Source organism: Schistocerca cancellata, chromosome 8 (assembly GCF_023864275.1).
Source record: "Schistocerca cancellata isolate TAMUIC-IGC-003103 chromosome 8, iqSchCanc2.1, whole genome shotgun sequence".
Lineage (NCBI taxonomy): Eukaryota > Metazoa > Arthropoda > Insecta > Orthoptera > Acrididae > Schistocerca > Schistocerca cancellata.
The window spans coordinates 36049629-36074545 of NC_064633.1; the positions used below are offsets into that span (position 1 = coordinate 36049629).

Sequence of the window (24917 nt, forward strand, 5' to 3'; positions counted from 1 at the left end):
CCCTGCACTCCTACCATTTACATGCTTCCTAAAGCCCATAAACCCAACCACCCAACATCCCCATTGTGGCTGGTTACTGTGGCCCCACTGAGAGAATCTCTGGTCTTGTAGAGCAACACCTTCAACCTATTACTTGGTACCTACTCTCCTTTATAAAAGATGCCAACCATTTCCTCCACCGACTCTCCACAGTTCCTGTCCCTTTACCACACGGTGCCCTGCTCGTCACTGTTGATGCCACCTCCCTGTACACTAACATTCCTAATGCCCATGGCCTTATTGCTATATAACACTAACTTTCCAGATGCCCTATGGATTCCAAAGCAACAACCTCCTTCCTAGTCGCAATGACAATCTATATCCTCACCCACAATTACTTCTTCTTTGAAGGCATTACCTACAAACAAATCCGTGGTACAGCTATGGACACCCACATGGCACCATCTTATGCCAATCTATTAATGGGCCATCTAGAGGAATCCTACCCCTCCCCTCCGTCTAACCTCTCCAATTCACCTAGCTGCCATGCCTTCACTCCACCTCATCCTTGCGCACTCCCCAGCAGCACTTCAATGTCCGCCACTCCTACCCTGCTGTCCCTCCCTCCCCACGCCAGCCTCCTCCTTACCCACATCCAGTTGCCATCATGCACTACTGCTGCTGCTCGTAGTGCGGGTTCAGTTGCCAGAGACTGCAGTTAAATGTGTGTGAGTTTAGTTTATGTATGTGTGTGGTCTATTTTTGATACAGGCATTCATGGCTGAAAGCTTATCTGTGACAGTCTTTTTGTTGTGCCGATCTGTGACTCAACAGCTCTGCTATGTGGTGAGTAGCAACTTTTCGTGTATTGTTACATAACATCCTGGATTTTCTATTGTTTGCTTTGTAAAATGTATTCGAGTGTAGTGAGAAGAAATAAAAACTCTGAGATTCACAAGTGAAATTTTAATTGTGTCAGAGATGGAAACGGGCTTGGAAGATAAAATGAATAGAACGGATAGTCTTGAAAAGAGGTTATAAAAGTAAAACAAAAATACTGGAATAAATTGAATTAAATGTTGTGTTTCTGGGGGAATTAGATTAGGAGATGAGTTTCACTGAACAAAAAAAAAAAAAAAAAAAAAAAAAAAAGAAAGTCTGAAAAAACTGCAAAATTGCTAACAGATTTGTAGGTAAATGCTGGGAAGTCTTTTCTGAAGCTATTTCTCTAGAGTGTAGCCTCGTACAGAAGTGAAACATGGGTGATAAACAGTTCAGGCAAGAAGTGAAAAGGAGCTTTTGAAAGAGTGGTGCAAGAGATGACTGCTGAAGATTAGATAGTTTGATTGAGTAACTAATGAGAAAGTACTGAATTTAAGGGGGAAAAATATTTGAAGCATGTAGACTGGAAGAAGGTGTTCGTTGATAGGATACATCCTGAAGCATCAAGGAATAGCATAATTGGTAATGGAGGGAAGTGTGGCTGACTAAAATTGTAGAGACAGTCCAAGGCTTGACTACAGTAAGCAAGTTCAAATGTACGCAAATTGCAGTAGCTACAAAGAGCCGAAGAGGCTTGCATGAAATAGGTTAGCAAGAACAGCTGCATCAAACCAGTCTTTGGACTGAATACCACAATAACAACAACAGTCTTTATGTGATTTAAAACGTTTCTGATCCTTCTTTCATTCATTACATTTTTGTTACGCTTTGTACAGTTGGAATTATTCCTGGAACACATGGTAATTGTTACAGTCTTACATAAATAACTTTTATTTGTATTTGTATTTTCAGTGTTTTACATTATCCAATACCAGAAGTTTCAAAATACTTTTTGCTGCAGATTTTATCCAGGACTTGTGCTGTGTTATGGCATATGAAAGAGGTTTTACACCTCCAAAGAAATACATAGCTCTGTCAGATTTATTGTTCATTTTGGTAAGAGTAACTTTTTCACATCCAAAGATCAGAGTCTAACACCCAACTGGGTTACTTGCAGCACTTCATGAAAAAATGCCTAACTTTGGCTTCCCTCTGACAACCATGCCTCCATCCTTGCTACACTCCCTGTTTTCCTTTCCCTGTTGCTTCATAACCTGGGTTGTGAGTAACTGATTCCCCTTTCCCTTCTTCCCTTTCTTTCCCCTCTCTCCTCCCTGATGAAGGAACATTTGTTCCGAAAGCTAGGAACGTAAATTTTCGGTTCTGTTTTTTGTGTATCTATCGGCTGTACTGAGCTGAGGTAAGTACTGGCCAGCCCCTCTATCTCTTTGTTAGTATTTGTTTCACATCATTATATGAGATTTTCCATTAATCATTTAACTAAAGTATGATTTAGATACCTAACTTCAGTGTATGGTATCTGCATAACTGACTTGCAGTAAGCAAATCAAGTAGCATACATGTAGCAGATATGCTGTGTGAGTCCATACTATCAAACATAAACTTTGATGATGAGAAAAATGAAGACAGGCTATTGCAATATGTCAAGTGTGTAATACAGTAACTTCCAACTCAGTTATAGTTTCTATTGTAGTGTCATATAATTATCTTATTTTTTGGCTGTTGACAATAAGATGATTTGATTACATAATTTCTTGTTAAGGTCTGATTGCTCAAAGCATTTCATCTACAGGTGTGAGCAGTCGCTTGAAAGGAGAATCCACACTGGTACATGCTGAATTCACATATTATTACTATCCTGGGGATAAAGCGTTCCCTTGTGAGTAATATTATATCATTTTTTTCAAATATTCTTCTTCTATTTTTATTAATATTGGTCATCTAAGTATAGAAATTATTTGGATAATAAGCTCCGTAATGGTCAACTGATAACAATAACTTTCATACTACCACGAATATGATATCCAGTAAGCAACTATTTCAAATTCAGGAAGAAATAAGTCACTGGAAGCCAAATCAAGACAGTCAGGCTAGTGAGGAAATTGCTCTTAGGCAAATATTGTGATTCTTGCATAAAAAGTTCTCGGTTTACTTGCCGCGTCAAATTTGGATAAAATCCCAAGCTTTCGATGACTACCTCCGTCATCTTCGTCAGGGGTAAAACTGACTGTCGTGGACCGGTGAGGCTTCCGCTTTTATAAGCAGTGGACGGCTTCTCATTGGCTGGATGACGTCACGGTGAAACCGATGCGTACTGAGGTGGCGGCCTCTATATCCATAGATTTTGTTTGCGCGCTTTATCCAGCGTTGCTTGCAGCGCCATCCATCGCAACAGGCGGAGAACTGCGAGGAATGTAAGAAGTCTCCCTCTGCGCTCTTTCTATATCAATTGCGCGCTTCCATGCATTGCTGAGTGCATAACCGGAATCTCTGTTGAAATTATTTTCACAGAGTCTAATTTCAACTGCTTCCCTGATGACAGAGTCCCAATAGTTTGAAGCGTGAGCAAGTAGTCTTGTTTCATCGAATAAAATTTTATGTTTATTTAACAAACTGTGCTCAGCCACCGCTGATTTTTCTAGATACCTGTATTTCAGGTGACGCTGATGTTCCACACTGCGATCGGCGACAGTTCTTATAGACTGGCCCACATAACTTTTGCCACACTCGCAAGGAATGCTGTAAATTCCTGGTACTCTCAGGCCAAGATTATCTTTCACGGGTCGCAGCATTTCCTTAATCTTCCTGGGTGGCCGGAAGACTGGTCTGATTCCTTGCCGGCTTAGGACTCTGCCGATCTTGCTGGTCATTGCACCGCAGAATGGTAGCCGCGCGATGTGTTGGTTCTCTTGATCTGTTCAAACAGCGTCCTTTCTTGGTTTCTGAACACCTTGGTACACAGAGCAAGGACTATTTTGGACAAGGATCATCTCGGCTCCGAGATTAACCATCTGACGACGGTATTCATAAAAAATGGTTATTCTGATCGTGATATCAGATCTACTCTGGCGAAGAAACCAAGAAAGGACGCTGTTCGAACAGATCAAGAGAACCAACACATCGCGCGGCTACCATTCTGCGGTGCAACGACCAGCAAGATCGGCAGAGTCCTAAGCCGGCAAGGAATCAGACCAGTCTTCCGGCCACCCAGGAAGATTAAGGAAATGCTGCGACCCGTGAAAGATAATCTTGGCCTGAGAGTACCAGGAATTTACAGCATTCCTTGCGAGTGTGGCAAAAGTTATGTGGGCCAGTCTATAAGAACTGTCGCCGATCGCAGTGTGGAACATCAGCGTCACCTGAAATACAGGTACCTAGAAAAATCAGCGGTGGCTGAGCACAGTTTGTTAAATAAACATAAGATTTTATTCGATGAAACAAGACTACTTGCTCACGCTTCAAACTATTGGGACTCTGTCATCAGGGAAGCAGTTGAAATTAGACTCTGTGAAAATAATTTCAACAGAGATTCCGGTTATGCACTCAGCAATGCATGGAAGCACGCAATTGATATAGAAAGAGCGCAGAGGGAGACTTCTTACATTCCTCGCAGTTCTCCGCCTGTTGCGATGGATGGCGCTGCAAGCAACGCTGGATAAAGCGCGCAAACAAAATCTATGGATATAGAGGCCGCCACCTCAGTACGCATCGGTTTCACCGTGACGTCATCCAGCCAATGAGAAGCCGTCCACTGCTTATAAAAGCGGAAGCCTCACCGGTCCACGACAGTCAGTTTTACCCCTGACGAAGATGACGGAGGTAGTCATCGAAAGCTTGGGATTTTATCCAAATTTGACGCGGCAAGTAAACCGAGAACTTTTTATGCAAGGACTCCGTCGCGAAAGACTTCGTAGTCATTGTGATTCTTGCGTCACAGCTGCCATCAATGTGACTCAAGATATCTGCCTTGCTCTGAATTCCATGCAATTTATGTATTGCCCTGCATTTCTCATAGATATGACAGTGAACTCCAGTAGCTAATCACTGAGCAAACCATGCAGTTACTTTGAATTCATTCAGTGTGTAGAAACTACTTAAATGTTGGTAGCATACATTGTTAACCAGAACAACTATCTTTGTTTGGCTATGTACAAATTTGAGCAGGCTTCAGATATAATAAATAATTGAAAAATGTATATCAATAGAAGGAAAAACTCGGTAACTGTTTGAAAACAGCATTAGTGATCTCCAGTTAGGTTTGTGGCAACTCCTTCGGTCGCCTCCATCTGTAGCAGTAGATGAAGGGCTGCGCAGACAAAAACCTAGTGATCAGCAAAGCACCTGTCAGCCAAGGTACTACCAGATCCACCAACACCCTCGCTGGTCACTTCTGCTGAGTTAGAGCTTAGATGGCCTAAGCAAGGACACCACGATGCCAAAACACCTCTTGGCCAGTCTCTTGGTCCACTTCGACGAGGCAAGGCCTCCTGGCCATGCTCTCAACAGCCCATCCACACAGTGCCATGTGGATTATGTCGTTGTCTGCCATGTTTCGCCACAGTATGTGCAGACAGCATGTTTTATCCCACATCCAGTGTCACTGTTGTATTACAGTTCGAGGATGCTACTCCATTTTCCGTGCTGCCTTCCTAAGCCGTGTTTGCTCAAGGTGCTTCCATTGACTGCAGGTGTACAAAGCCTGATGCTGGATGCTTGGTTTGTCCCCTGATATCAGCACCTGGAACACTACATAAAGTGTGGTGTAAATAGTGCAGTGTGTGCCAGGACTACCAGGTGAGTTTATCACCATTCCATACCCGGCCGTTTTGGCACCCCTTTGCTGGCAAGCACACCACTGAAGCAGGTTTTCCTGCACCACCAGATGATGCCGAACAAAGGCTGTGAGCCATTCATGGTCCACCCATTCCAGTGACTCCATAAAAAGCAGAGGCCCTCCCTGATTAAGAGCTAGTAACTCACTAAGTTTTACTGTAGTTGTTAGCTTAGAGAATAATGTCTCTGAACCAGCTCGCATGGCCCTTCCAGCATGCACCATTATTTATTGTGATCTTTTATTATTAGCTCAGCGCTATAGACATGTATGCCCCTTGGGAGCATAGAAGGAAACCTAAAACATTCCTTCAGGTTCAATCCACATAATTTAAATATCTGGTTATTAACAATATTAAGCACTATGTAGTGGGACAAACATAAGAAATCCATTATAAAAAGGGCAGAAATTTTACCTGTGTTTATTGGGAGAATTTCTAGTGTGTTGATCCAACAGTTACTCTGTAAAGATCCTTGTGAAACCTGCTGTTGAGTACTGCTTAAGTAGTATGTATCTTCTGAGGGTGCTTTAAAGGAGATAAGTGGAATGTAGAGGTTCGTGAAAGGGTAGTGCAGTTAATACTACCGAACTGTAGAGATTCTCCAGGATCTTAGGCATGGATTAAATAAATAAAAAATAATTTGCACTCAACAGAATTGGACACATTTAAGAATCCAATGTTTAAGACAGACTGTAAAATAATTCACTGCCAACAACTATATCACAAAATAATAACAACACCATAAGAGAGATGAAGTCACATATGAAAACACAGGAAGACTCATTTTCCTTCCCTGTACCTGCACAGAATACAATTGTTCAGATACGTGGCTATATGGAATGGACTTAGTGGTGTATAATCTAACTGTCTTTTATCTTTTACTCAGTAATGACCGAGAATGTCAAAACTCATTGTGCTTGAACTAAATAAAGGAGTCTTTATGTGTGTAGCCATCAGATGATTCTCCAGAATGTCGTTCATCAAATAGGGTTTTTAAGCCTTAACTTCCTGTGTGTTTGCAAAGAAAATTTTGTCAGTGTATATTATCAGTTCTGATGTGTGACGGTGAGACATGAACCTTTAATGGGAGGACCTTTAAAATGAACTTAGCATTCATCAAGTGAGCACTGTGGAAATGCATGTTAAGACAAGACAGAAAAACTTGATTTGGATCAGTGGACAGACTGGTAGATGGGATTAGAAAACACATGGGCATAAAGATGAAAATCTTAATGACATTGAAAAGTCAAGGGTACACCTTAATCCAGTATGGATGTCAAATTGTGGCAGTGGCAGCTGCTGCTGTTGAAAACGGTGACAGTAATGCAGTACATGTAGTATTAGCTAATGCTCTGAACACATTGCAGTGCCCCTTTCAATTTTTTTTGTAATATATTGGAAGTATGTACATGTAATTGAGACAGACACTTGTATATGTAGAAAATAAATAAAATAATCATTTCTGCATAATTGCATTATATGTGAATAAGTTTATTCAAGTTCTTTGGGATATACAATATTACTGGCCTTTCTGTTTTGTGCAAAGACAAATACAATTTTTTGGCTGTTCCATTTGTGAGGTTGCAACATATATCTGACCTTGTGAAAAGTATGGATTTTCCACATTTAATCCATACACTTGAAGTGAATGATCTTGCAATTTGTTGTTGATCATTGAGAATGCCAGGCAAGTGGGGAATTTTAGTCTTGAAGTGAAGTGAATGATCTTGCAATTTGTTGTTGATCATTGAGAATGCCAGGCAAGTGGGGAATTTTAGTCATTTAAAATGAAATGGCACGTCAGTGGGAATGATAGGAATTAGTTGAATGAGCACATCTTCTCCGTTTGACTTGTCATTCAGAATTGTTGTCTCAGTGATGTTTGGCATAAGTTTTTTGATGGTGAGTTTGATTCCATTGAACAATCCAGATGGATCAATTTTGCACAAATTAATTATTAGCGCCACAGTTTTGAGTTACAATGTATGCTGTGGGACAGCAGGACAATCCAACAAATTCGAAAACTCAGCTGGATAGTTTGTCAGTAGATTTGTAGGAGACAAACCTGCCGGCAACTTTTTCTATGGTGTCCGCCATCGTATCTGTAATTGACACTAAAACCAGGTACTGTGAAAAGTGATTGTAGAGGCTTCTGGCAAGGTCTTAAACAGAAACCGTTGCTGTGTTTGTTGCACTACTTGCGTGCACTGAACACAAGCATGTATATCTATATCCATATCACGTTGCCCATGTTGCCACCAGTAACAGGTAGCAATTCAGTTCTTTGTAGCTCGTTTCCTGATGTGGCAGGTTTGGGTGCTATCATGGCATAGGATAATGATACAAGACTGGAGTGCTTTCAATATTGCTAATCAATTCCCAAGAGGAGTTTTATGATACAATATATTGCCTTAGGATACGAGATCTGGGAGAGCAGCACAGTGCTGACAGTTGACGTCCTCACTTTGCCTCTCTTTAAGCTCCGTGATAAGTGCCTCATTTGCATGCACTACATTTCATCTAGATATGTACTCTGAAAGCCACCACAGGGTGCATGGCAAAAGTTACCTTGTGCCACTATTAGTACAAGGTCCGTACGCCTCAACATGAGCCCTAATTACTCTTACCTTTGTGGTCCTTACACAAAATGTATGTTAGTGGCAGTAGAAACTTTCTGCAGTCAACTTCAAACACCAGTAACATAAATTTTCTCAGTAATGTTTGCGATAAGAATGTCGTCTCCTATCTAGAGAGTCTCATTTAAGATCATGAAGCATCTCCATAATACTCATGCATCTGTCTGCAGTGGGACACCTTATCAAACACTTTTTGGAAATCTAGGCATATGAAATCTGCCTGTTGCCCTTCAGCATTGTTTGCAGGGTATTGTATGAGAAAAGGGCAATCTGAGTTTTGAACGAGCTGCTCTTTGTAAGTCTATGCTCATTTGTGGACAGATGTTTCCCCCTCCCCCCATTCTAAAAGGACAGATCTTCCTACTTAATGCAGCTGGATTTTGATGAAATTTCTCCAGTACTGCTTAACTTCAACACCCAGTGCATTGAGCCTTCGCTGGGGTCTTTCAAATTCAGTAGTCATAAAAGAGCAGCATTGGCAGTTACCAGTGTGGATTTCCTGCTGTACATAAAGCATGTAAATCCAATCACCAAGGCTGACAATTCCTTCTCTCTTGTGTTGTAATTAACTTCAACATTAGTGAGTTGATGAAAATGTAACAATTCAGTTTTTCTTCCCCATCCTGTTCCTGACTCAGAGTGCATCCTACAGCAAACTCAGATGCAGCACTTGAGAACATATATGGCTTCTCAGAATTGGGGTGTATCAGCAAGGACGAACTTGTTAAAACATCTTTGACCTGTTGTGTTGCAGACTTGCATTCTACAGCCCATTCAGAAGATACTCCTTTTTTTCAGCAACGTTGTTAATCGTTTTGTTGCTGTCACATAATCCTTGCTGAATTAAAGATAAATATTCACCAATACTAGAAAATTTTGCAATTCCTTCACATTAGTGGGTGCAGAGAACCTGACACCATTTCAGAAAATTTTGCAGTTCCTTCACATTAGTGAGTGCAGAGAAATTGTCTGCCGTTTTCGTTAGCCGTGGGTCTGTCTGTACCTCAGCTGAGCTAACAATATGGCCCAGGTACTGAAGTGCAATGCTATGAAAGAGCATTTCTCCAACTTTAAACTCAAGTGGGCACCTTGTAATCTTGACAATATACTTCATAATCATCAGCATCTTCCTCAGTTATACCAGGTGTCGTAGTACCACATGAGACTACTAGCCAGCATACAGTGACATTCAAGGATGAGATACCTCTGACAAGAGGTCTAAATAGACCAAGCATGTTGTTGGCTTCAGCCATCTTAAGAAGAAGTTGACAAACCACTGAAATGTGGTGGGCGCATTCCTTAAGCCGAAAGGCAGCCTCAAGAACTCATGTACCTGGAGGGCACTACAGACATGGTTTTTGGCCTGTCTTGGGGTGCAATCTCAATCTGATAATATCTTACTTTCATATCTAAAGTGGTAAATATTTTACAGTTCCACAATCTATCCAAAGTTTCGTTGATACAAGGCAATGGGTATGTGTTGGTGTTGTGACTTCATTTACTGTCCTGATATCCACAAAAAGTTTCTTATCATTAATAGATTTCTTGGGAACAACCACTGTTGTTGGTGATGCCCATGGGCTGGTTGAGGGTTGTATAATTCCGACATGAAGCTACTACTGAATACTCTTTTCCACAAATGACTGTAAGTGCTGTCAGTCTGGCATCCCCAGTCAAAATTTCATGGTGAACTAGGCAAGTATTTTCTCTCTTCAAACAATCATGCAAATTCCTCTAAAATTGGATGCAAAATAGCCATGGCACGCACAGCCACACAAACGCAATGGTTGGCTACCGCGGCAAAGTTAAGCGGCGCCTGCAACTTAGTGCTGTCGCTTATGCCAGCCAGCACTAGAGGCATTCCCGCCAAACATTTAATCAGCCACGGACTACGCATTCCCACGAGCCTTTTTCCGGCATGGATGGCCACACTATGATATCACCATCCACCAGTCAGGGATCGCCAATGGCCGCCAATCATCACTTCGGAATCAGTGGAGGAAGAGTGGAGCCACTGTGTAAATAGCCAGAAAAAAGGGAAACTGGCGTCTTTCGACCTGCAACCCGGACTCTGCGCCCGTCTACTTCGCAGCATCTGCCGGAAAGCGTCGAGAGAAAACCCGACAAAGGAACGTAAATTCAGTTCAGTTGCTAATATTTCAATTCAATAAGGTGGCATATTCTTTGGCTTGTTATAAAATTTTGGTTGGAGAAGCAGCCTTTTGTTTTCAAGGAAAGTTTATCTTTTTGTAAAATTAAGCAATGGCCTTCCTCCACCTAATAAAAAGTTTTGTTCACACATGGGTGGAAATCTGTGGATATAACAAAAATACTCCACTCAAACACAATTAAATACAATAACTTTTCTTGAAAATGTTTTTAAGGGGTAGCATGATTGAAGAGACTCGTATGGGAGATGATTCCTATCTCCTATTCTCCTGAAACTGTGTCCTTCCTGTCAGAGGAATCTTATACTTGATTGTCCCATTTTATATTACGACATCTCTTGCTCCAAAATCATCCACACTAGAACACATACTTTTGTCACCACAGTATCTTTGTTACACAGGCTGTTTCATGCGGGTCTGAAATCTATCAGTAACATCATTCTGGATGAGTGGGTCAACTAGGAAGGCATTTCATTCAAGGATCTAAGATTTTGACTGTCAGCCAGAGAAACGTTCCAGCACCACCACTAATGTTTACAGGGGTGTTGGATTTTAACATCACAGTATACAGTTCTGTAGGGACTCAAGAAACAGGCTGTTTTTCTGGGATTTCTCGCATCCATGTAGTGTGATTGCTGCCAAAATGGTAGGTTCCTCATCAAATTGGACAGTATGCGACCTGTATTCAGTCCCCAGGATGACATCAAAATTGTGCCCTCACATCCTTAATGATTCCATTTAAAAATTGTAGACTGCTCCATCAGCTTCTGAATGCCCTTGCTGGCACTATTCCTTCAGCATCCAGATCACTGTAGTCTAATTCATGAATTATGGTGAGTCATGTAGTTCAAGACATAGATGGGGATTACAGTGTTGCCATTCAAAGTGACATTTGCGGTACACATATATGTGTGGTGTGCACTTGAAGAACGCATGTATCCTGCAAATTATGTATCTTTCTTGCTTATGTAGAATTTGTAACTTACCATCACCATGAGTGTGGACAACTCACGGCAAATGGAGTAAAAGTTCACTACGTAATCCACTATGATCACTTTTAATGCTCACATTGGCTAAGTCACTCACAGCAGATCACTCATATCACTACTGAATGCTCATTGGCTCTTGCAGAATGCATGATGTAGGTGCACAGAGAAAACTTAAACTTGATGACCGTCGTTCTTGACACTTAACTATAACACAGCAGTGTGGTGGCTTTAAAACTTGTTTGTCACCACGGAACAAGAAAACTGAACTTATTTGAGCACTTGTGTGAAACAAAATTCTCACATTTCTCCCTTACATTTTACTCTTTATATTTCTATTTGCCACCTTCTATAAACCTTGGTAATTAACTGGGTTCGCTGTTCTTAAAGGAAAGGGGGGGGGGGGGGGGGGGGGAGTTGTCCGTTTCCCTGATTAGGTCTCCCATTCCCTGTGTGAGTCTTAAAGCCATCCAGACATACTTTCCTCTGTTTCATTACTGAGGACAGTTTATGTTTTATGCCCACATGTCCTACTTCTCTATAAATAGGGCGGTAGGGGGTGTGACATCTGCTGGCGGTATGACCTTGCTTGCTCATATTGTCTGCAGTTACTTTCATTAGTGACCATGGGACGTGGCTCATTATTTCATGAATTGGTAGAAACAAATCGCCCTGCTTCTTCAAGTAATAGTGCTAGAATCCCCGAGAAAGATGGTGAGGCAGTCATACAGGCTTCACCTCCCTATGGTCTCCCAAAAAAGGCCAGAACACGTGAATCTTTCTTTGCCACAGCTGCCTGTAATCACAGCTGCCAAAACTAATCCTCTGTCTACATATATTTTGAGCCTCAATAGATGTCTACATATACACTCCTGGAAATGGAAAAAAGAACACATTGACACCGGTGTGCCAGACCCACCATACTTGCTCCGGACACTGCGAGAGGGCTGTACAAGCAATGATCACACGCACGGCACAGCGGACACACCAGGAACTGCGGTGTTGGCCGTCGAATGGCGCTAGCTGCGCAGCATTTGTGCACCGCCGCCGTCAGTGTCAGCCAGTTTGCCGTGGCATACGGAGCTCCATCGCTGTCTTTAACACTGGTAGCATGCCGCGACAGCGTGGATGTGAACCGTATGTGCAGTTGACGGACTTTGAGCGACGGCGTATAGTGGGCATGCGGGAGGCCGGTTGGACGTACCGCCGAATTGCTCAACACGTGGGGCGTGAGGTCTCCACAGTACATCGATGTTGTCGCCAGTGGTCGGCAGAAGGTGCACGTGCCCGTCGACCTGGGACCGGACCGCAGCAACGCACGAATGCACGCCAAGACCGTAGGATCCTACGCAGTGCCGTAGGGGACCGCACCGCCACTTCCCAGCAAATTAGGGACACTGTTGCTCTTGGGGTATCGGCGAGGACCATTCGCAACCGTCTCCGTGAAGCTGGGCTACGGTCCCTCACACCGTTAGGCCATCTTCCGCTCACGCCCCAACATCGTGCAGCCCGCCTCCAGTGGTGTCGCGACAGGTGTGAATGGAGGGACGAATGGAGCGATGAGAGTCGCTTCTGCCTTGGTGCCAATGATGGTCGTATGCGTGTTTGGCGCCTTGCAGGTGAGCGCCACAATCAGGACTGCATACGACTGAGGCACACAGGGCCAACACCCGGCAACATGGTCTGGGGAGCGATCTCCTACACTGGCCGTACACCACTGGTGATCGTCGAGGGGACACTGAATAATGCACGGTACATCCAAACCGTCATCGAACCCATCGTTCTACCATTCCTAGACCGGCAAGGGAACTTGCTGTTCCAACAGGACAATGCACGTCCGCATGTATCCCGTGCCACCCAACGTGCTCTAGAAGGTGTAAGTCAACTACCCTGGCCAGCAACATCTCCGGATCTGTCCCCCATTGAGCATGTTTGGGACTGGATGAAGCGTCGTCTCACGCGGTCTGCACGTCCAGCACGAACGCTGGTCCAGCTGAGGCGCCAGGTGGAAATGGCATGGCAAGCCGTTCCACAGGACTACATCCAGCATCTCTACGATCGTCTCCATGGGAGAATAGCAGCCTGCATTGCTGCGAAAGGTGGATATACACTGTACTAGTGCCGACATTGTGCATGCTCTGTTGCCTGTGTCTATGTGCCTGTGGTTCTGTCAGTGTGATCATGTGATGTATCTGACCCCAGGAATGTGTCAATAAAGTTTCCCCTTCCTGGGACAATGAATTCACGGTGTTCTTATTTCAATTTCCAGGAGTGTATTTTGAGCCTCAATAGAGACATCACACACATCTCAGCAGTGCTCTGTTGCTGGGAGCGTCTCAGGCACATGGTTCCAAACAAAGGTGCCTAGAATTTAATTTATGAACAAAACAATCATTGCAAAACTAAGGGTAGACACCTGCAATGAGAGTAATTCTTGATATTCTGCGTTTTTTCACTGATGCAAGCATTTGCTGGCAGGAGAGCACCAGGAGCCAAAAGGCAAAGGCTAGTGACACACATATTATTGGCTGCATGGCGGCGGAACATGGTGCAGTCCCTATGATCCTCAGCTATGCGGTGACGCAATGACAGCAGCAGTGAGGTGATGGTGGCCCCAGTGTCAACATCTAGACCAGGGGCGGGCAGGAATCCCGCACGTGTGCGGTGCACTTGCACGCATGCAGTTAACAGGTGTTCTGCGTGCACACAGGGGCAAGCTAGCCACCCGCTTATCTCCCCTCCCCACCTTCTGTCCGCTCCTTCCTCTGCAATGCGTTTTGTTTCCTAGCTTGCTTTATTGAATGTAGGAATAAGATTAGTAGTAGTAGTGCTTGAAAGATATCGTGGTTTGAAAGGGTACCTATTACCTAAGATATGTTTTATTTAATTATCACAGGTGGAGTGGAACAAAATAAGGTTACTAGGAGTGCTTGAAAGATGTCGTGTTTTGAAAGAGTACCTATTACCTACAATACGTTTTATTCAATTATCACAGGTGGAGTGGATCAAAATTTCTACATACAGACAAACGCAAGCAGTTACTTAAATTTTCATTACTGATGTTTGCTCTTAACCGACACTTACTAATTCAGCAAATGATTTTCCAGCTCTCGCTATATTAAGCTCGTAGTGCTGGGCTATTATTGTTGTCGTCCTGAAAAATTGAAAACGGTGCTCCATAAAATGTTAAATCAGTTACATGAGGGACATGACGAAAGGAAGTTACAGATCTCTAGTGATCACAGCAACTACGACAGATTCATCTAGTATCGTCAGATCGCTCTTCTTAAGCTCAGTCAATTTCCCCATCCGCTCAGAATCCGACAATAAATTGTACTCGTCCTTGTGAAATTTGTTGTAATGGCCTTCAATACTAAACTTCCGCTGACCAGTGAGAATACTACCACATATTAAACATTTTGAATTTTCACGTTTTTGCACAAAGAAATAATGATTCTCCCATTACTTTTTAAAAGATAGCAAATCTCCACTTCTCCGTTTCCTTGTTTCACTCTGCGTTTTCCGGTTCTTGAAATACAATGTTGACTATGTAGTGGTCGCTACGCATCAACGTCCGCAGCTTAGCGTGGTACTACACTGCCGCAACCTGCCGGCTGTCGCCATTGCCCCATTCGACGATTGCACGCGAGCAGCACACGTGCAGTGCTGTACGCTCATGAGCCGCGTGCAACGTTTGCCCGCACCTGATCTAGACATTCATGGAGACGACAGGAATGGGAGTTGGTGGCAACAAGACTGGGTTGATACTGGACAGTGTGGTCGCAGTGACAGGAGGTGAGCCGAAGAGACACTACTGAGTGCCAGTAAGGTTGTCCATTGCTGGCAGAAACTCAGCACGGTGGGAGGCAGTGGTCGTTTTAATGCAAGTACACTAACACAGAGTGCGTGCTTTGGCCGGGTGACCAACATCAGCAGAATGAGGCGCATGGCATGGAGAAAGTCCATGCCTGCAGAACTGGCTAATGCAAGTCAGAGGTGGTTATGGGACCACATGTGAAGTCGTTACGGGGCCACATATAAAGTTATAACTCCTGCCCATTGACAACACTCTGATAGCAGCTCCCAGCTGTTAAAAGGCTATTATTACTGGATTAAACAGTGAGCACTATGCTACTACACTGACACCAGCTGTGCAGGATGGAATGAGTGTTGGCAGATACGTGGATGTCCAGGACAGTTAAGTTTCAAATGAGAACAGAGACAACGTGGCAAAAACCGGGCGCTGTTTATTTTGCCTTTCAGGATACATTTGGTGCACTTGGAAAAGATGCCATATGTCTGGACTGGGCTACACCAAAATTCTGAATGGATCATAAGAGAGTGGGGAAAGAACGTGTTGTCAAGTTGTTACCCCAAGACCAGTGCTTAACCCAGCATACGTGCTGGGACAGTGCACAGGCTGTGAGAGCAGTCCCTCAACAAACAGCAGACATCAATTCAGAATTAAAAAAAAAAAAAGTTGATAAATCATCCTTATTCACTCCAGACAGGTAGCCCTTGCATCTGGTTGTGTGTCAACAGCTCATTTTCTTTGACTTATTTCATAATGTTTGATCACATTATATGTTTCAAAATCCTGCTACCAGTCAGCATCAATGGTAGGAATCCAGAATTCAATAGATTTTTTCTGTGTTCCTTATTTTGTATTGGTGTGACCCATGCAACTTTGCAGTCTTTAGGTATGGATCTTCAGTCTTGTGAACTCTTGTATACATTGCAAAAAAGTGGAGCTACTTTGCAATGTACCACAAAAGGAACTTAGTTGGTAAATAATGTAGACTGAAACACTTGCCTTTATTAAGTGACTTGAGTTGCTTTGCCTCAACGAAGGTATCTACTTCCAAATTACTCATGTTGCAGCTCTTCTTGATTTGCATTCCAGAATTTTACTGCATCTTCTTCGCTGAAGGAATTTCAGAAAATCATGATTAATAACTTTGCTTTTCCTCAAAGTGTTAGGCTCTCATATGCACATAGGTGTTATATCACTATGCATTTTGAACATGTGGACAGCAGATTCCCATGTTCGTGAATTGTGTAGCAATAGTAATATAGCAATATAGTCATTCCAGTTTTGTTGTAATTGTTTTTAGATCATTTAAATTTATATTTGTCAATCACAATTTGATCATAGCTTTCTGTCTGGTGTTAGTGTTGAAATATTTAATGTGCAGTAAGAATGTATATTGTAGTTGATTAGAGTGGGATCCTGTCTGTACATGAAGGTGCAGAGTATTTAGAATCCACTCAGTTTGAGTTCACATCCTGTTCAAGAAGTTTTCTGAACTAACGGGACACATTTTTCACAAACAGATACTAAGTAAATGATAAACATAATTAGCATAGGGGTGTGGAAAGTAGTAGTAACAAATAAATAGCATCTTTTTTCATTTCGGGTAAAGTATGGTTAGAGAGATCCTTAATAGTTGCTGATGACAAGCCATATCGAAATATCAACTCTGTTGCAGAAGGCAAGTCAGTGACAGGAGCAACAGAATGTGCTTTAAGGTATACGAGATGTGACAATAAAATAATGAGACTGATGTGAAAAAAAATTTTGTTTACCATTTTAGTCAAGTTTAGTGTTGTGTCCTTCAAAGTAGTTCCCTTCTGAATGCATACACTTTTTCCAGCGCTTCTGCCATTGATGGTAACATTTCTGGAACTCATCTTCTGTAATATCCTCGAAGACCTTCGTGACAGCGTTTTAAACATCTTGTATTGTTTGAAAATGGTGTCCCTTGACAGCCGTTTTGACTCTTGGAAATAGAAAAAAGTTGCACAGAGCGATATCTGATGAATAAGGTGGCTGTGGTAGTACTGAAATTTGTTTTGAGGTTAAAAATTGGTGTGGTAGGGATGGTGCATTATCGTGATGCAGAAGTCAATTATCAGCAATGTTGGCACAGACACGAAGAACTCTTTTACAAATTCTTTCTAAAATTTCTTTGTAGTAATATTGGTTTACTGTTTGTCCAGGAGGCACCCGCTCTTTATGAACAATTCCCTTGCAATCAAAGAAGCACACAAGCATGAATTTCACTTTTGACTTTGACATGTGAGCTTTTTTTTGTCTGGGTGATCCCTTTAAGCACAATTGCCAACTTTGGCGTTTTGTCTCTGGATTGTACTGAAAAAACCAACTTTCATCACCAACAATTCTGGATTGATTTCCGTTTGCTCTTAACAGATCAGCTGCCACATGTTTCCGTGTTTCTTGCTGTTGTGGTGTGAGATTTTTGGGGACCATTTTTGCACAAATCTTTCTCATACCAGTTCTTGATTGATGTTGAGTTCTTCTGCAATGATTTTCACGGATAATCATCAATCAGATCGTACGAGTTCACGCACCCTGGCCAAGTTGACATCCGTCCACTGCGGTCTTAATCTTCAATATTCATCCTGCCTTCACTAAACATTTTATGCCAACGAAAAACTTGAGCTCTTGACATAACCTCCTCTCCAAAAGCCTTCCGAAGCTTACTGTAAGTTGTCGTCGCCTTTTCACCCAATTCTGTGATGAGAGACACAAACAGGTGTTATCTTATTACAGCACAACTCATGACTGAGCAGTTGCATTGATGTGCTACTTGGACTAGAAGCAGCTTATAGACCAAGGTCAAAGATATTGTGTCTACGCAAGCCTGCAGTGTTGCCACATCTTGCAAAGAAAATCAGTCTCATTGCTTTATTGTCACACCTCGTATATTTTATAAATTTTTTTTGAATGTAGAGACCACTGTTCCAAATTATACACATTGTCATCTACCCTTTACTTATTGTTTGGCTATAAAATAGAGGGAAGCCCACCGATTATGATATGTATATAATCACTGAAACATGTGAGGGTAAAGAGAAAGAGACCAAGAAATTCAGTTTTGTTGAAGGCAGAATTTCCAAAACATATTCATGTATTCAATTAGTTTCCTGTTTCTTATATATCCCTGCACTTTATTGTTTATGCTGGGTCTCAACTACAACAGCTACATTAAGAAACTGATGTGTAGGTAGCAGCTTTGAAAAATGTTATATTTTTGCCACCAATCTCTTCAATGAAGAACTTAGTTGACTTTTCTTTTCCCAATATTACTAATACTGAACAAAAAATATTGAAATATTTGCAGCTACAGTTGTTTATATGTTAGTACACTTTATTAAGTGATCAATATAAAAGGATGGTAACGTTTTTGCAGTGGAATACCAAAGACGAAACAGTGTTAATAAATTCGTGCTAAAAGAACTAGCGAAATCTATTTTTAATTTATTTGTTTTATTAGCACATAATTATCACATACATGTTAACTGTGTTATAAATCTAATCTATTTGAATTTGCTGAAAGAAACTCTTCAAGAATTGAGATACATCATATGTAGTTACTCTGTGTGCATGGCAAGTAATGGGGATGATGAGAAGTAATGTCACTACAGTTTTGTCTCTTATGGTTGAAAAAGACCGTAAATTATAGGAATGGGTTTTCTTAATGCACTCAACTTCTCCAATTAACATGGTAATTTTTTATTTTTTGTAAGCGGAAACAAATTACTCAGGTGACTTCCAGTGCTCCATGTGGTAAGCGCTTGAAACACTAGATGTCCAAGCAATACAGCACTATCAGGTTGTCCCCTGACGATGCTGCTCTGTAAGGGAAGGTACAATCATTGAACAGTTGTAAGAAAAGAAGTGGACAAAATTTTCACTCTTTGTAATAAATGGCAGTATCACTCCTGCTTTTGAAGTGCATATCAAGTAGGAATCACAGCAGACACAGATTAATTCAGAGATTCAGTGGTAATATTGTGGCAGATTTCATAGCTTCTACAAAAGTGTAGTAGTGATGATTAGGATGTGATCACAGTGTCACCAATATTGGTGGGTTTTGTCTACATCAATTGAAGATGGCCGATCTTTACAAATCAGTACACCAATATGTGCACAGTCTCAGTACAACGGATTCAATCTCTAAATGTACAGACTTTGTGTAACAGTCAGCAGAATTTGAACCAGTTTGTTTTCTTTGGTTGAATTGGGCGACATTTCAATGTGAATACTTAGGTTGTGAGAAACATACAAGAAAGAATCAATTTGTGGTATCCTTAGCGTGGGATTAATCATAATATGGACATATCTAGGAATCTATTGTTTTGAAGTCATTAATGAAATGCAATTCAGTATTTTTGTTATAAGATTATTTTAATTCCATTGTCGTTTCTAATCTGCAAAATTATTTTTTTTACTAGCTATGAAATATATCTTACCTATAGGCAAATTAAAATTATTTGCTTACAATTAACTGCTTGCCCAAATCGATGGACGTAGGTGATTTGTGGGCAACTTCAATTTGTACAAATTTGTCCTGCAAAAAATATTACTGCACCTGGTATGCTGTGAGATAATACACTGACTAGTACACTAGTAGAATTGGCATCAATAGATTTATAGCACAAGGTATTAAATAGAGTGAATTAGAAAAAAGTTACTATATGGGTATGATTAGCCTTCTTTTGCTGAAATGCATTTTCTGAAGTTTGATTGCTTTTCACTGTCACCACGAGTCATTTCAAGTACGTCATAGAAAACATGTATTATACATTTATCTCTTCATTCTCTTAAAAAAAAATAACTGGTTGTTCCAATAACTGAGGAAAGTGTGTGATGAATGATATTGGTCATACCGTGACTGAGTCATCAGCCGATGTTATCAGGTGACCTCTGGCAATAGCATCATGATTGCAGTCTTAGGCAACTCAAATGGCAATCTTTGCAAGCAAGCCATGTTGTTCTTGCAAAACTCTGTTGAATAAATTCAGAGAAATGCAATTCAAGGGAGACTGTGTGACAGTTTGCTGCTGGCATCGTATATCTCTTGTAGGAACCATGAGAATAATGTAAAAGAGCTAATGACACATAAGGAAATGTATACACAGTCATTTTCCCCTTGTTTCATATGTGAATGAATAAGATGTAAAATTCCTATTATTGGTATGAAGAACTCTCTGCCATGCATTGTATAGCATCTTGGAGAGAATATATGTAGATGTAGAAACTTTTATACTGCACTACACAGAATAACCAGATTGAAAACTGCCAAGTGCAATGAGGGATTCATTGTTGGAACACAATCACAGTATGAAGATAGTAGTAAATACGACACTAGGAACAAAAGTAACCTCTATTGTACACTTACTCTTGTGTAGTAAGGAGAAAAGTGTGCTCCCTTGGATACTGGCATATAATGAAACTGTGACATTCAGTGAACACAAGTACGTATGTTGGCCACTGACTTTTGTGTCCAACCTTTAGGTGGTGGTTCTGAATGTCATGGATGCAAAGTCATTTGTTGTCTAGCATTGAACTGATGATAATAGGTGAACTATGGCTTTTCTTGCCTGACCCTAGAATCTGCAGTTTTCTTATAACATATTGTTAGCCGCAACAGTTTACTCGAGCAGTTCTAGATTCCCTCATTTTGATGTATGCATGGCATGATCTTTGGTGATTGGGCATGTGAATAGTCAAGTGCTTAGATGATCTTGGGGAGGGTACGTACAACATGTTCAAGCTCCCACTATCTGTCAGTGAACAAATACAACTATTCTGTGTGTTTTGCTTATCTTGCATTTGCTTGCCATGCTGACAACCTGTACAGAGTTTGAAGAAATCGCGCTCATGTAACATATCAAACTATTTCAAACATAAGGACAAGAGCACGTCTTTCCAACACTGAAACTGTCTCTGATTTGACTGCTGATGAATGGATTTCCATTTGGTGTACTGAATAACAGCTGTCTTTAAGTGTTTATAGAAACATGATAATACCAAAAAAGAAACACGTAGAAGTGTGTGGTCAAAAAAGAACCACATAAAAGTGTGTGATCAGTTCTATAGTTTTGTAGCAGTGTTTGAGATATTGATGGGAAATGTTGAAGGGATTCAGATGTGCAGAGGTAAGATAATAGGGAGTTGCTGTAGCCCATACTAAAGTATAACAGTGGTGCTCAAGGGTCTAAAATAGGGATCAATAGAAGAAAAGCAATGCTATTCCTTGGAGAGTTAACAGTTGTGGTAGACTGTGCAATAATTCTATTATACCCAAAATGTAGCACTCAAAAAGATCACAAAGGCAAAATATATTATGGCATGTACAGAGGCATATGGCTGACCATGCCTAAATGAGATAAGAAAATGGGATGTACAGGAGCTTGTGCCTTGGAGGCATTCGGTATGTAATGCAACACTTTTTTTTTCTGAAACCAAGTTGGTTTTATTCAGGATTCCCATATACCATATTATTCTCCATTCTTTTTGGCTATGAAATCCTATTTTTCAACATAATCTTCGTTCAATGTGATGACCTTGTACCAGCTTTCCGGCTGGGCCTTTATGCCCACTTATCACTCCACTGGTTGACGTCGGAGCCAGTGTCGTGCCGTGTCAATAACCTTCCCATCATCCGTATACTACTTCCCACAGAGTGCATCCTTCATTGGGACAAACAGATGGAAGTCAGAAGGTACTGTAAGGTGGATGAGGAAGAACAGTCCAATGAAGTTTTGTGACCTCCTCTTGGATCAGCTGACTCGTGTGAGATCTTGTGTTGTCATGTGGAAGGAGAAGTTTGTTTGCATTTTTGTGACAACAAACATGCTGAAGTCATTTCTTCAGTTTCCCGAGGGTACCACAGTACACTTCAGAGTTGATCATTGCAACATGTGGGAGGACATCAAACAGAATAAGCTCTTTAGAGTCATAGAAGACCATCACCATGACTTTACCAGTTGAGGGTGTGGCTTTGAACTTTTTGGACAGAGGGGGTGTGGTCTGGTGCCACTCCATGGATTACCTTACCCACGTTTCATCACCTGTGATGATGTTTGACAAAAAATTTTCACAATCAGCTGTGTGACACCCGAGCAGTTGTGCACATATTCTCCTTCGTTGCTGTTGATAGCCTTCTGTTAGAGGTGAGGAACACGGTGCCACATACCTTTTAGTACTCCAACTGGTGGACAAGTATATCAGCATTACCAACAGAGACACAAATTTGAGCAGCGAGGTGTTTGATTGTCAATCCCTTCGAATGAGTGTGTCCACACTTTCCAACATTGCAAGAGTTACAGCTGTGTGCAGGCATACAGCACATGGGAAGTTGGACAGGTCTGTGCGACCTTGTTGCGATGACGACAGATGCCTCGCCCAATGACTCACCGTGCTTATGTTCACTGCCAGATCTCCACAGACATTCTGCAAGTACCTATGAATATCTATGATTCTCGGATTTTTCGCCAAAAGAAACACAGTGACAGATCTGTGCTTGAAATGTGCCTCCATTACAGGTACCATTTTGAAGGCCACGTATAGTGCCAACACCGATCAGAGTTTCAAGAAACTATAGGAGCTGAAGTGGGAACATTCCATGGTGCCCCACAACAAATGCCACCTTTTTTCAACTGAAATTGGCTGAAAAAAATGTGTGTTAAACACCCTTTGTGTGTGTGTGTGTGTGTGTGTGTGTGTGTGTGTGTGTGTGTGAGATAGAGAGAGAGAGAGAGAGAGAGAGAGAGAGAGAGATTTTCTTTCTGAAGTAAGCATAATTCATGTAAAACAATTCAAAGCAAAGACATGGAACTAAAAGTCGAACAGCTTTTCATGATATGTGAGAAAGTACTTTACTAAACAGTCTTCCTTTATTTTAAAATGAAGTTAACTAGGCAGGAAATATGTTGGTATAATAATTCACAGAACCACAACATATGCAAATCATTGTGTCCAGAGTAATATGAACAACTATAATTCTAACCCCACGTGGAACAGGCTTATTTTTCCATTCTTGTTGTTCAATATCCTCTTACAATTCTGTACTTTGCATATGGTGCTGGATGAAACAATATTGTGTATTAATAATATGAAACTTGATGCCACAGATTAGTCATCCTTCTGCAGGCAGAGAAAACTAAAGTGTTATGTAGTGAATCCAAGCGGAAGTATTACTTTCCCTTCTCTGCATAAGTACTCGGTGAAATGTGGTGATTGCATTTGCTGATGAAATAATACTCATCAAAATATTCATGAGCTGCATTGTGTTTTAAGCAGTACTGACATTTTTAAAAGTAGTATTGATGTCTCTTTTACTGCTAATTATTTATTGTGTTTAAATTAGTGGTATTTTTGCAGGAACATAGTTGAACAAATAAGGCGCGTGTTTCCTGTCCTTTACTTTTAATTTTATTTTGCTTTCTTACATTGAATGAATTTTGCTTCGTCTCATTATTATCTATAGCACAAGTTGACAGTATTCTACGTTTTATGTGGAAAGTTCTCAGTATGGCTACTGTGTAAAGTTTCATAGGGCGTTGCATCCATTCCTTCCTTCTCCATTAGCTGCACAATACACAAGAAACATGCCTTCTCGTGACAGCTTCTCTATAAGACATAGAATACTTGTACCTGTAGTGGATATAAATTTTTTTTCTGTGGTTGCTGCAGCTCCCTGGCACATATGCTTCAAGAAATTTTGTCATTAACATTTGTAAAACACATTTGGCACATCACAGTATATTCTATTGGGCACAAAAATAAAAGCTACTTTCCTTATAAAAAGTTTCATGCTCACTGAATAAGCTTCAGTTACTTCTGTTTCTTTGCAGTACCTCCACCAAAATTCTATGCACAGCTAAACCCAGTGCAGATAAATTTTGATTTACATAGTTGTGTATGGGCAAATGCATTTGCGCTGAATTTGTATCAGTCATTATTGACTGCAGCTGCTGCTCAAGACAACGTGCTGGACCTTTTTTATGTTGATGTGAAACTAGAAGCTATAAAAATAAAGGTTGGTGAGTGCTTACTTTACATTGGTTCTTAGTAATTTTGTAAAAGCTTTTAGGGTGTGGATTTAGGAGGATTGTTTACTTTACTTTACAGCATTACAGTTACATTTCTTTTATTAATCTTATACAGTGATCTTCACTTCATTTCAACTTTTTTTTTCATGTGTTCGTAATATGCATGTTTTCTGTTATAATTTTCTTTTATGAATCTAATTTTTGCAGCTGTTTTACCCCCTTCTTCAGAGATGAATAGTGTTATGATTTGCGTGTATGAAATCAAACTATTCCTAGAAAATAGCATTATACTTTATGCTGACTGTAAGCAAGTAGTTGTGTACATATTGTTTTTATGTTGTCTCTGGTTTGTTTATAAATACAAGAGCAGCTATTTAATTGTGCAAGTACAGATCAGAAATTATTGTGCAGGAAACCATATTATCTTTATTTACAGTACAAAAGTGCTTTCATAATTTTCCCTGCAATGAAATGGAATTAACATTAGTTACACCAGAGTAAAATAGCATGTTCAGACAGAGATTGTTTGTTAGATGAACAGCAATGGTCTGCATCTCCCTCCATGAGTGAATTCGTTAAATTGTAGTAAATTGGCATTATCTAATGCAA

General features: G+C 41.0%; 1 protein-coding gene across 2 annotated transcripts in view; it reads left to right on the forward strand.

The window, feature by feature from the left end:
* The window catches only part of LOC126095279 (UHRF1-binding protein 1-like), a 473334-nt gene that overhangs the window by 199508 nt on the left and 248909 nt on the right, over nt 1–24917 (forward strand). For both annotated transcript variants that reach the window (XM_049910038.1, XM_049910037.1), the window contains exons 8-9: nt 2615–2701; nt 24111–24295. In XM_049910038.1, the coding sequence (XP_049765995.1) occupies nt 2615–2701; nt 24111–24295 (272 nt within the window). The remainder of the gene's footprint in view (nt 1–2614; nt 2702–24110; nt 24296–24917) is intronic.